At 38.9% G+C, this 14,577-nt stretch overlaps 1 protein-coding gene across 7 annotated transcripts in view; it reads right to left on the bottom strand.

The window, feature by feature from the left end:
* NFIB (nuclear factor I B) overlaps positions 1-14,577 on the bottom strand; it is a 561,260-nt gene that overhangs the window by 80,861 nt on the left and 465,822 nt on the right. For 5 of the 7 annotated variants that reach the window (XM_068234884.1, XM_068234891.1, XM_068234904.1 and 2 more), the window contains exon 7: positions 910-999. The exons of the other annotated variants lie outside the window; for them this stretch is intronic. In XM_068234884.1, coding sequence (XP_068090985.1) covers positions 910-999 — 90 coding nt within the window. The remainder of the gene's footprint in view (positions 1-909; positions 1,000-14,577) is intronic. 7 annotated transcript variants of the gene reach the window in all.

Below are 14,577 nucleotides of genomic sequence, written 5' to 3'. Positions count from 1 at the left end.
AGCTTGTCTCAGTTTTGCATTCAATGTAGGCTGACTATAGCCAGCCTATCAGATAAATTCAAGCTGATTGCTTGACAAATTGATCATATCCTTCTCCAAGAAATTCTCCTTGCAAAGCTGAACAGTAGGAGGGGCTTGCTCTTTCAGTTAGCTCCGTGGTACAAAGGCATAGTAGCACACTTGCAAGGGCTCCTTTTAGACCCCTCTGTCACACATTAAAACCTTCAAAGTAAATTTTAGAAGCAAATTGAAAAAAACTAATTGATACAATGGAAGGGCTTTTTGCAAAAGAAGAATGGCATCAAGCTCTTTTTAAATGTAACTGTGTTTATTGATCTGGTGCAAGGAACCTTTCTGCCACTTCATTGGATAGACCATCTGCACATCAGTGGTCAACTCAATGGTACATAAGGCCTGATTTATGAACCTCCAGTAAAATGTATACACATGCATAGCACATGTAAATTGTACTGCCACTTGCAAAAATAGAACAGCTCACATGTTGTACACAATATGTGGTGTATTGCTATTATAACACAGGCATTATACAAGCAACTTTCACATTGTTTACATAATGCAAGTAGCGCTACTTATGTAACACCTGTTACGATGCCTGTGTAAACATCTGTAAAATTTACACTCACTATGTGCACATGTAACTTTTACTGGAGGTTTATGAATCAGGTTGATATCAACCAATCAGAAGTGATCTTCTAACTGATATCTTGTTGCTATAGGTCTGATTGGAGGCTATTGTTGCTCGATTTTTCTATTGTCATTGCACTTTGCACTGCTTATGTAGTAATATTTCTGCCTAGAAAGTTGGCATAGTACTCAATTATTTTGTATTACATTCTGTAACAACCCCTTCATACACATCAAAGTAAATGTAATCCTCTCAGCTCTCACCTTCCATTTTGATCTTAAGCCAGTCACAGTCAGAAGCCCCAGGATCCTCCATTTTCCAGTGCTTGCTTCTGGTTGACTGGCCTGTGAACTCTGTATGTAATGTCAAAAAAAATGAGGAGGACTTAATTACTCAAGTTGAGCTCTGCTGTAAGAAAAGTGCAGCAGCAGCAGCAGCTTCCAGAATATGACTGTTTGCTATGCCATAATCACTGAAGTTTACATAATGTATCATTATTGCAATAAGTAGATTATGCCAAGATACCACTGGATTTTATAAAATCCCAACAGTACATTAAAAAATTGTGTCATCTTTTACAATTATTAGTAATAATGGGGAACTGATCTTTCTCTAGTTATAAAGCTGGCCTACTCTCTTGAATATTTTTTATTTTCTTGTGGAAGCTTATTTAAAGGGAACCTTAAGTGACATATGACATAGACATGTATATGTAGCATACAAATAAGTATGCTGCGTTCCTTTTCTCCTTTTTCTGCTTGAAAGAGTTAACATTCATCTATGCAACTGACAGTTTCTCTCGAGTCCGGACCCAGTTGAACTATAGTGCAACCCTCACTGATAAATAAAAATTGCAGCCATAAAGCTCTTTCCTAGCAGGGAATAGCTTCTAATTGCAGGGGATAGATAAAAAGGTCAATAGTTCATATATTTTAGCTCTCTGGAACACATAAACACTGTGTCATTGAGAAGAGACAAAACAATAAGTCTATCAGTCTATAAGTTAACATAACATAAAACTATAGGATACTTAAAGAGACACTGAAGCGAAAAATATATATGATATAATGAATTGGTTGTGTACTATGAATAATTACTAGAAGTTTAGCAGCAAAGAAAATATTCTCATATTTTTATTTTCAGGTATATAGTGTTTTTTCTAACATTGCATCATTCTATAATATGTGCAGATTACACAACACTCAGCCTTCAAAATGATTCTTTCAGAGTAGTCTGTGAACTAATGACCTCTCCTCTGGCAGAGAAAAAGTAAATAGTTCAATAACACTTGAGATAATAAAAGTCAGATAACAGCCCTCTCCACGACTTTGAAAGTAGTAGAGCTTAATTGCTTTTTTGCATAGAGATAACAACTGGGGTTTCTTAACTCTTCCTGTACTGGAAACAATTAGACTGATGTATCTGATCTTAATGTTTTATTTCATAGCTGTACTACACATACAAATCATAATATCATAATTTTTTTTGCTTCAGTGTCTCTTTAAAAAAGGTCATTTTTAGGAGGAGGAGGATAGATACAATGATGTTTCTCATCTGTTTATTTTCACTAAGGCCCGGTTCACATTAGCGTTCGCTGTCCGGATTCGCCGGGCCGGATCCGGACCGTATACTGTACAAACGGAACGGACGTTCGGCATAGCAATGCAAAGTCTATGCGGCCGTACACACGCATCCCTTCCGTACGGACCCGGAGCCGGACCGGATCCGGACACTTTTCCAACATGCTCTATTTTTTAGGTCCGGATCATCCGGCCGACGCACTCGGACCGGAGCCTGACTGCACCATCCGGCAATAGAAACCAATGGGAAACGGAAAGCACAGAACACACTGGGTATAAAAACAGGACGTTCTACCCCACTTCCTATGCGTTTTCCATGGTAATAGCGGCCATTTTGGATGGGGACACATGGGCCCAGCATTTCTGGAGTGGAGCAGCAGTGAGTTTGTGCTGGAGCTGTTTGACAGTATGTCGGAGGTGGAGGTGAGGCCCTACACAGCGGAGGACCTGATTCTACAGGTGCAGCAGATACCTGCCCTGTGGGACAAGGGGGACAAAGACCACAGCAACGTGAGGCTATGCAGAAAGCTGTGGCAGGATATAGCCAAGTTGTACGTGGAGGGGTTCGAACACCTGAACCGCAGACAGCAAGTGGCAGAGGGTATGTTGACTACAAGTGTTGTTTTGGGGGGCTTGTGGCTTTTCATATGTGTTTTGTTTGATTGTGATGTATTCCACTTTTGCTATTGATGTGTGTCACCCACCCACATGTTGCCCACCCACCTGTTGCCCTGCCACCTGTATCCCACCTGTGCCATGTCCCACCCACCTGTCACGTGGCCTACCCACCTGTGTCCTACCCACTTGTGTCCCACCCACCTGTGCCGTGGCCTACCCACTTGTGTCCCACCCACCTGTGCCGTGGCCTACCCACCTGTGCCGTGGCCTAAGTAACAGTGGACAGTAATCCATAGCAACAAACTAGAAATTAACTTGTAAGACATTGAAAAGTAACTTGTGTGCTGCCAGAGTAAATACCACATCCTGTTTGTGCTACATTAATCGATAAAGCCAACAAATTTCAGAATCTTACTGATGGTAGTTTCATTGTTACAGTTATATTTTTACTGATGCAGCCTATAAGAGGTAACTATTGCTTGTCTCACTTGGCGACATAAACATGATTCTGATTCTGATTTAAAATACTACCAAAGAACAGCCAAAAGCAATGAAAATAAGCATTTTTGTGGAGCAAATTGCAGTGGTTTTCATAGTATTTTGCATTGGTGCAAATTAGAAAACAGTGCTCATTTTCTATTCAGAATAATTGCACTATCATACCCTTTAATATCTGTATTTGGAATGCAGTCATTTCATATAATCTAAATAGGATGGCACTTTTTCTTAAGTTGGGAAGAGCATCTAACATATAGGTGCATTATTGCCTAAACACTTCCTGCATTTCTGTATTTACATTCATTGTAGGCAATAAGACCCTACTATTCTGTTAAAAGATACAGTCAAAATTTACTCTCTGCTCCAAATTATTTGCCAAATCACTGCAAAGTCAAAAAGCATAAATTTGCTTAACAAAGTGATGAAAATCTACTTCCACTTTCCCTGGAGCCTTATCACATGATTTAACCAAAAAGGTTGTGTGGCACACATATCCTACTGTGAGAAGATATATTTTTGAAGTACGAAGCAGAGGATAAACTCTTCTGTCTGGTAAGTTAACAGAGGAGGAATATAATTCGTTGTCCCTCACATGTGAGCTCCCTCTGAAACTCCTGCTCAGGTGATGACATAAAAATGCAAATGGCAGGAAATTTATGTTTTTAACACAGATTGTATTACTTTGTGACAAAGGCAGGTAGAATAACTATATGGGTAAAAAGGACTTTTTATTGTACATTTTGCCAGAATGCCATCCCTCTTCAAACGTTATTAGCAGTTCTGTTGCCTTTATCATCTACAGATGTTTAATTGGCAGGTGATAATACACGATAATGATAATATATACAATTAGATATATTACATAGGAAAGTTACATATTAAGATACAGGAGATTTTTATGAAAAATGATTGATCCTGGTTGAACCATTGAATAGATATTATGTAAGCCTAACTTATTAAGAAATGTAATTTGCATTAACGAAAACTATTTTCACTTTTAATACTTGTTAACAAAGGTGTGCTGATAAAAAGCTGGAAAAAGACCAAAAAAAACTGAACGCGTATTTAATGTTTGTAAAGTGCTTTTTAGTCAAAGTATGTGGAAAGCTAAGGAAGGCTGTAATCATCACTGACAGCACACTTAGTAAGCTGCCCTTGTTGTGAGTGTACCCCTGTTGTTATCTACTACCTCTGCAAGAGTCATTTTATAAAAGGGAAGGCAAATAAACAGCCAGTTTGTTTTTGAACATACAAAAATGTATGCAGATGGTATCAAGCTTGGGGAATGGACCTGGGACTCCAGTGCTGCGAGACATGAGTGTTAGCCACTATGTCACTAAGCTATCACCGATGCTAGGTACACACGATACAATTTTCTGGCAGATTGACTGCCAGATTGACTATTTTCAACAGGTCCAATCTGATTTCCGATCAATTTTCCATAGAAGTCCACATACCTCTCTGCAACCCTGACTATGATCTGACATAACCCACATGAGGGGGCAAGTCCCAAGCCACTTAATAGAAGCCTTTTTTTTTTTAATTAATCCAATTTAGCTTTCTTGGATCATTCATGATAGTCCTACTGGAGATGTTTGGTGATCTATTGAATGTCTTATAAGCCAAACTCATACCCTCACTGTTACACAAGTCTATACCTGGCATTCCACCTATTGAGTACATTCAGTTGCTCAAATAATGAGTAATCAGATCTGATTATATATCTATAGACGTTTATTAGTGTTGCAACCGTTAGCAGTAGATATATGGTAGCCTGTCCTCAGATAACCTCTAGTTATGACCTGTGATAACCACCAACAATAGACAAATTATTAACTCTGATTGGCAGTGTTAAGTCATATGACAAACTGTGGCTGCCAAGCAGAAATATATAATTGCTAGTTATAGTTAGAGGTTATCCCCGTTCATAGATGATAGTGATGTTGGTATACAGAAGATAACACATACTCTGGACACTGTGATCACTCAGCTCATTTCCACACACAGTGTATGAAGCACTCTATACCAGCTCTATCACAGAATAAGTGAAAATGGCGCTCTTTAAACAGGATGTGAAAAAATGCATCTTGCTTAAAATTACCTATTATTCCACCTATGTCAATATAACTTTTGTAATAAAAAAAAGTTTGATAGTGTATCCACCAATTCATCAATCTTAGCTTGCTTAGCAACAGTCTTTAGATTAATGATTTTGAAGTCTAATTTAAATCTTTTACTACACCAGAATATCACAATACGTTCAGGATGTGAAGTACATCCTCAGGCTTTGGACTGTCATAAATGTTCCTGCGCATCAAAGTGATGTGACTTATGTAAATAATAAAAAGTAATCAAAACTGATCCCTGAAGAAGGAACTCTATCTGGATAGGAGGTGGAAGGGAACTGGTGTAAAGCCCTGAGTATGCATTGACAGCTTGCACAAATGGAGTACCAGATGCAAATCTGTTTGACTTTGCCTGGGGCAACTCCGATGGACTCTGATGTGCTAAAATGCTGCAAGGGAAAAATATGCAAGAACGTGTTTTATGGGGACTCCTAATTTAAACTGGTGTTTTCTTTCAAAAGGACCTTAGGAACACTAATGAGACAGGAGCTTGGGCAATTTCCCCATCAAAGCAATAAAGAAAAGCCCCTCTTCCCCTGCCTGCAGCCTCCAGCCAACCATGGTAGCTCTCTGGATAAACATCACATGGTCAGCCAAGTGCCTCCAGCCACCTGTTAGGGGGACATCATAGCAGTCAACCAGTGATCCCATGGCAAGTTCAAACATCCACAACACCTGCTCACTGCAGACACCTGCTTGGCTTCTTGTGAGTAGAGAACCATATGTTCACTTTGCTGATGTTTACTGAGCTTGCAGTTATGAATGAGGATTCCATTACATGTGTGCTAGGACAGCTAAAATAGGTATAACTACGAATAATAACATATACTTGACATGAATGGAGACTGCTTGGCTGCCATACAACTTCCAGATTAATTGGCATGCTTGTTTTATATTTTACGTAGTCATTATAGGCTTATCAGATTCTTAAACCCAGAACATAGATCAAGGTACTTGGCTGGAAATTATAAAAAAGAAATATATATATACACTTGTTTTTAATTAAGAACAAGAAAGTCTATGACAGATTATGAATGAGTCATCTAGTAATTGAACCAAGATATCTTTATTTATTTAAAATCGTTCCACTATGAAATTATTTTTCTTACAAAAAAGTACTGACAGTTGTAGTATTATTTTCCCATCTCTAATGTGTAGGGAAGATAATGAGGGTGAATGGTTCTACCTTAAAAAGGGATTAAAATGGTTATTTATCCATATGACAAGGCATATGGACTTGATCCCGTAACAGTTGTTGCATGATGTCATCGCAACCATGAGTAATTGACTGCCAAATTTATATATAAAAAAGAGAAGTGAGGCAGAGTAAGCTCAGATCTTACTTCCAGACTATCATACATTTAAACTTCAGATGTAATTTCACAAAAAAAAAAAGACCACTTAATTTCAGGTCGACAATGCAATTTCCCGCTTCACCTAAACCTTCACCTATGAAAGCACTGAACTACAAAGCTTGCTTGCACATATTGTAGGTGTCCGTCTTATGGTGGCCATACATGGTACAATTTTTCATTTTTTTTCGATTAGATAATTTAGTTCGATTATTCCGTTAGATTGAATATAAAGATTTTTCCAGCATGTCCGATCTAATTTTTCTCGAAAAAACGGGATAATCGTTCGAATCTCTTGATCGAATTTTTTTTTTTAACTTTCATTCGATTCGATCATTTAGATCGAAAAAACGGGATAATCGAACGTTTTTTTTGGGACCGTGTAGGGCCACCATTAGTCTTACTTTAGCATCTGTTCCTCATGTCATCCCAAACAGAACTGACCAAACACCTTCTGCTTTCTGAGGTAAAAGCTAAACCTGTATGTATGTGTATGTATGTGTCACCAGCACGACTGAGCTTGACAGATAACACTTATTGAATGTGTGTACAAAACTTATTTCAGCTTTCCCTGACTGACACAACAATGAAAATTAATAACAACACAACATTCCCTCAAGCTCACTGCTTATGGGCAATATTTGATTTAGCACTCTCATTTTTATTCACATTAACAAATTAACCACCCTTTGTCATCTTGAACTAAAAAACATCTCATGGATTTGTTCTTTCCAGATGCAGAACACAACTAAAATGTTAGTGCATGCACTCATCATATCCTGACCTGACTAGACAGTTGCACCATCTTCCTCTGTGGTCTTCCAATGAAATGAATCACCTGGCACCTCTATAATCTATCCTAACCTCTGCTTTTTGAGTCACCCACACTACTTCTCACTCCTCAGATGCTGCTCCTCTCTATCAGCACCTACTCTGATTGCCCAGCAAACAAAGGGCCCAGTCCGCACAAAAACAGTCGAGTGTGTTCCCTACTTGGTGTTTGCTAAATTACTGTTGTTGAAACCACAAATTCAAAAAAGGGTGTGTTGCCATAAATATAAAAGAAAGCAAACCAAACAAGAATAATAGTGAATGAAGGTTTTCCATATGTTTCTAAGAGAAAGTGATACTGTGCCGTATGAAACAGAGCTATTGTTGTTAATAATTAGATTTTCCTCAGTGACTCATGAGTTCATATTCAGGCCAAATTTTTCTCAACATTTACAATCTATATAATGATGATTTCCATTTTGACAAAGTGTTCCTTTGCATTGCAGGTGTGGAAAGGCCCTGAAGATGTGAGAGTCGAGTTTCTGACCTCTCACTTTGTTAGTGTGAGCTTCAGGGCAGCACTTCTGATGCCTCATTTAGTCTTTTTATTTTTAGGCTATGTTCTGACTATCAGGGACATGTGCAGGTCCAAAATAAATCTGTAACTTAGAAGTTAGCTGCAGCAGTCTTTACAGATTTCTGGCTAGACTTACACAGCTATGAGGTGGGCCCCCCATTATGGTGGACACGTCAGTAAGAAATAAATAATGTTAATTGTTTTACAATGCCTATTTATAACTTTCATTTACATTGTGTCTATCAGCTTGACATCTCATGACCTGACAGCTTTTATTAAATGCTTACAGCCATTTGCTAAATATTTATATGGCATTACATGTCGTGCATCTCAGGACCTCTCCCATGCATGACATTCCACATTCAATCAATCAAATGGAATTCAGGGGGTGAACACAAAACCCTGCCCCAGTGTAGTATTTAAAGCGGATCCGAAATGAAAAACTAACTATAACAAGTAACTTGTCAAATATATGTAAATATCTTATCTAAAGTTTAGATAGTTTACACAGCAAATCTAGCTGTAACAATTTATGATTATTTCTTCCTGTGATACAATGAGAGCGGCCATGTTCTGTTTGTCACATTTCACACAGGCAAGCTGATCTGTATCTCCAGCCCTCAGCCTGTGACAAATCCAGTCCCCTCTCCTCCTCCCCTCTGCCTCTGAAATCTCTGGCTAGTAACACCTCCTTCTCTTGCCCAGACTGAGCTCCCATAAGCCCTTGCTACATCTGTCTCAAAGTGCCAAGGCTCTGGAAAAGCAGTGGGCGAGGCTTGTTTAGTTTATAGGGAATTAGAGTATTAAAACAAAAACAAAAAAGGATTTGGCTTGAGGAATGCCCTATAAACTATATGCAAGGAACACAATTATGCAATGAGTAAAAGTTTATCTTGGATCCACTTTAAAGTGACACTGAAACAAAAAAAAGGTATGATATAATGAATTGTATGTGTAGTACGGATAATTCATAGAACATTAGTAGCAAAGAAACGAGTCTCATATGTTTTTCAGTTACATAGCTTTTTTTATAACATTGCATCATTCTATAATATTTGCAGTTTACATACTTGCAGTTTATTTACAGTTTACAAATTATACTCTGTATTTTAAACAATGAAATAGAGCAGGAAAGTTCAAAGGTTCATTAGCTATGCAGTAAAACCTCAAACAAACAAGAAACAGTGAGTCACAGGCTGAGATAAGTGCTTCATAAAAGAGCACTGTTCTCTGACTTAGTCGGAGAGCTCAGAGAAGCTCTTTTGCATAGATAACAACTGAAGTTTCTTAACTCTTACTGTACTAAAAACAATATCTGTGCTACTAAAGGTCCGTACACACGCCGGACTTTAGGCAACGACGGGTCCGTCGTTGCCTCCCGCTGGGTGGGCGTGCCAGCGACAGTCCGGCGTGTGTACGCTCTGTCGTCAGACTGATACGGCTGTTTCTGAGCGATCCGCCGGGCGGATCGCTCAGAAACAGCCGTATCAGTCTGACGACAGAGCGTACACACGCCGGACTGTCGCTGGCACGCCCACCCAGCGGGAGGCAACGACGGACCCGTCGTTGCCTAAAGTCCGGCGTGTGTACGGACCTTTATGTTCTATTTCTTAGCTGTACTACACATACAAATCATTATCTCATAGGTTTATTTTCAGTTTCCCTTTAAGCTGGGCCATACTGTATATTCCACTGCAGCTTTCAACACTTAACGTGAAGTCTTTTTTTTTCTTTTTAAAATGTATAAAATTACACCTTTTTCAATCCTTGCAAGAATAGCGGAGATAATAACACATAAGAGGAGAGGACATGCTATGTATGGATTGTAATATGACCACACAGCTGGTAAATATGTAGAAGCAGCAATAACAATAGAGAAGCCTTACACTATGCCACACTGTTCATCTTCTGTCCCTGCAAAGGTTCTCATTTATCCATGTAAAGCTATATGCAAAGAAAAAGAATGCTGTTCCAACAGGATATCTTCCTTCAGTAAACTAGAAGATCTTACACTATTAAACTGACTTCATAGGTCCTCTACAGTACTTCAGTAACTTATACAAGTGATAAAGCCTACTGATTACTGCCTCTCTACATCTCCAAATACAGATTTGAACAATTCTTGTTACTGCTATTTAAAACAATACAAACTATGAATTTGAGCTTTTAAACTCAAGATAAAACTGAGGGATTCCAGCAAAGTCACATTTAGCATTAGGACTATGTAATTGTTCTAGGATCCATCCAACGATGTATCCTTTACTCAGGGCCCGTTTCCACTATCGCGAATTCGCATGCATTTCCTGCATGCACATTTGCATAGGCAATACAAGTGGATGGGGCTGTTTCCACTTGTAAGGATTTCTTTGCGGTTTTGTGTGCAGGAAAAATCTGCACGGCAGAGCCATCAGAATTCGCTCGCCGCACACCTCTAGGTGATTCGCATACAATGTATTTAATAGGAAATTCACATACGGTTTCGGTATGCAAATTTTACCGCGAATTCGCATACGATTTCGCATAAAACCAATGTAAAAGCACACAGGCACTGTCATGGTTAAATTCGCATACATACAAACATATGCTAAATCGTATGCGAATTTGCGGTAAAATTCGCATACAAACGCTAACGAATTTGCATCCGCATGCAAATTCGTTACCGCGGTTTCCGTGACAATTCCCCACCACACAAGTGGAAACAGGCCCTCAAAGTTGGAAACCTTTTTTTCCTAAAATTAATATGGTACTTCTGTTGCATTGCTATATTTCTCGTGGGCATGTTATAGACAGTGGGAAATCTAATCACTGAATGGGTTAACAGACTCCTCTCAAATAACTGGGTTTTGTCTTTTCATTTACAAGGATGTTATTATTTTATAACTAATTTAACCCAGAAGATGAGCTAGTTGAATTATTAAGTGCCACAAGGCTAAAGGTGACCTGTCCCTAGAGTCTAGATTAGTCTAAAAATGGAGCTTAAAAGATTAGCAAGAAATTATGGGAATATGAAAAATAAACAAAAGCTTATTTTTAAAGAGCTAATTTAAGTTTCAAAATGAAAGCATACTAAGGAAGTCCAGGGACTTCCCTTAAATAGAATGTACATGAGACTGTTATCTGTTTACAATAAAATATAGAGATACATGAAGAAACGACCAATACTTTGTACAAGAAGTTCTCAATTTATACTGGGATTGTGTTTCAAAGGCAACTAATGTAAATAAAGTTTTGAATACATTAAAATACAGGTTCCAAATCCCAGTAATTGCTTTAGTGGTGTGCTATTTGGCTCCTGTAGAATCCTACAAGTATGAATGAATGAAAGAGCAGTGTTCTCCCCAGAATTTTTTTCCAGCTGGGTGGCATGAAAAAGTACCCAGGTGGCATGAAAAAGTAGCCGGTTGGCATGAAAAAGTAGCCGGGTGGGGCGAGATGAAAGAATGCAGGGCCAGTGCTTCTCTGCACATTTCTGCTTACAGCAGAGGTGGAGTTGAGCCGATGACAGCCGGGTGCTCACCAAAACTAGCGTGGAGCATCCGGCTAAAAGAGCCTGCGGAGAACACTGAAGAGGAAACCTTTCTGCACAGTTATCAGTACATGGCACGCTCATTTTAGGCAAGGGGTGTAGTCTCAAAACATGCATGTAAGGGCTGATGTACACAATGCAATTTTAATCAATAATTTTCAGCATGTCAAATCTGCTCCTGATCAAGAAAGGGGTTGATTTCCAGATCAGTACTGCATAAAATGTATCCCTTTCTCGTTCGGGAGCGGATCAGACATGCCACAAATTATTAATCAAACCCTCGATCTGATGGGAAAATTGCATTGCATCTGTACAAAGCATAACTGCACATATCTTTCCCTTGGAGTTAGTGGAAACTGCTATAATTATGCTATACATGCAAGTGAGTATCTAACCAGGAATGTTGAACTCCAGTCCACATAGGCCGAGGTCCTCACACATTTTTGGCACACCACAAATTAATTGATGGGACAAAATCAGGAAGGGTGTGGATCATCAAGAACACATTTCTCCATTTCTCAATCCATCCTAAACAATGGCATGGATATGGCCCTCAAGGACTAGAGTTTGACAACTGTATACCAAACCCAGGAAAACATTGTAACTCTGAGAAATAAACCCTTCATACTCTGTGTGCTGTTGCTTCCTCCATACCTTCCACCATCTTCAATACACTAGAATAACTCATTTGAGCTTAAATAACTTGTGTAAATTAAACAAAATGGCTGATCCGACATACTGTGTTAAGACAGATCTCTGTATATTATTAAGTATGGGTATAAAGAGAACCCCTTGTTGTTCACTTCAGATAGTAAACTGAAACTTAAAATAACAAAACAGACCCATTAGCTTCTCAAAAGCAATATGGCTATTAATTTGCAAATATAGTACTAACTTTATGGTGATATCCATTAACGTGCGTTGAAGCACAATCCTAAGACATCATTCTACTTCCAGTTCCATCCAGACAAAAAAGGTCAGATGATGGTTAAAAGAAAACAAAAAAAAAACTCTGATAAAATGCTGAAGAATAAAGATATCCAAGGATCGCTGAATATACAGGTCTGATTTGAATGCCCTCGGTACAATTTAGGTGGTGATGGACCTATTAACAGGAGATCTTGTCATGACTGAGCAGATCTTGACCACAAAAAATATGGCTCATGTTGGGTTTCCAGGTGGGAAACAAAACTGATCAATGTTTTCTAACATGTAATAGCATTATCTAGGACATTAAGCCAAGACATTGTTATTCAATCTATAAAGTCCACAGACATAATTATCTCCCCCAATAATAAAGAAAATGATTAGATAAAGCATTACAGTGCAGCTCCAAATACCTTCATATGAAATAGGAAGAAGCAGAAATATTACATTGAAAGATGGTTTGTTTTCTTGCAAATACAGATCAAAACAGGAGCCTGGGCTGACCAGAGTCAAATTCTACCGGCTTAGCAAACATTATATGTATCACCAAAAAGAGCATGTGATGTGATGGAAATTAGATGAAATGCAGTACTGTAATTCAGTAAAGAGGTTAGAATGATGCGGGAACTACCAGTAGACTGAGTAGAGTGTGAAATGTGACTTGGGTGTGACTGTTGATCCTAGAACTGTGTGTGACAAGCAGTCTTTAATTAAACATTACTACTAAGCTCCTAGCATTACTGCTTTCCCCCAGTCAATACAGAGTCACTCCAAAATTGCATGTATTCAGCCATACAGATTCAGACAATCACTAGCTAGCTGTACAAGTATCTAAGATTAAATACATCACCAATATGCTCCAAAAATATGAATAATTCTGTACAAATATTTTTTGCAATGTGTTTCCCATTTAGTTGGGATAATTGTATCCTTCCTACACTGAGTAGAAAATGTCGTACCTCAGTGGAAATGTATTAGCCCCATAGCAATGAGAAATAACTGCCATGAACGATTGTGTGATCTGTATAGTTCATGCAGCATGCATGTGAAAGTATTTTGTATAGGGCCTTTGCCACAATCCACAGGAAAGGGTACAAGAACAAGAGTGTTTACCTAAATCAATACAGAGAGCAGAATACTGGAAGCTAGGCAGGTTCAAACTTGCAAGGAAGGATTGGAACAAAGATGCCTAATCTAAGCACAGAGGTATGTTCATGCTGCATCCATGTACCTCTGTACCTGTATCTGGTATTCATTCCCTGTGGTCCCCATAATCAATCCTTGAAAAATTTGACTTTTCACTAAATTAAAATATTCAGACAGGAAAGGGCAGGCTGACAGTGATGTTCTCTCCAAACCCCCTACCATTCCCTTCTCTTAAGGGGCATGAATGGGGCAGGGAAAAAGGGGGGAGGGTATTAGGAGGCAACATCACAGCAAGCCCGCCTCTTCCTGTCAGTAAATCTGACTTTAGCCAAAAGTCAAACTTTCTAAGAAGCAATTATGGGGACCAGGCGGAATGAGGAGATGAACGAATAACACATGGGGGTATGTGGTTCCAGCAGGAACATACCTCTGTGCTTATCTTAGGTAGATTAGCCTCAAGTCAGATGTGCTTTATGGAAGAATAATTTTCTCTCCTGTCATGGCCAATTCAAAAAATAACAGGCAGTAATCTGGTCTAGACCATTGGGAACAGAGGTAGTACTGTGTGCATGCAGTGTGCATGGTGCTCCTTGGCTCGGCAGATCATTCTTTTGGTCAGCTGCATGGAAATAGATGTTTTCAATTCTTCACAAGTAACCTAGTAATTGAAGATTATAAAGACACTAGATCCGTTTAGACAGATATTATAGCCACTACCATGATTTAGGTGTCTAGATGAAGCAGGTTACTACTGCCAAAGCTGGGCGCCGTCATAGCACTGGTGCTATGCTGCACGCCCTGCGCAAGAGT

Source organism: Hyperolius riggenbachi, chromosome 1, assembly GCF_040937935.1.
Source record: "Hyperolius riggenbachi isolate aHypRig1 chromosome 1, aHypRig1.pri, whole genome shotgun sequence".
NCBI classification, from domain to species: domain Eukaryota; kingdom Metazoa; phylum Chordata; class Amphibia; order Anura; family Hyperoliidae; genus Hyperolius; species Hyperolius riggenbachi.
This window is presented reverse-complemented; position numbering and strand designations above follow the sequence as displayed.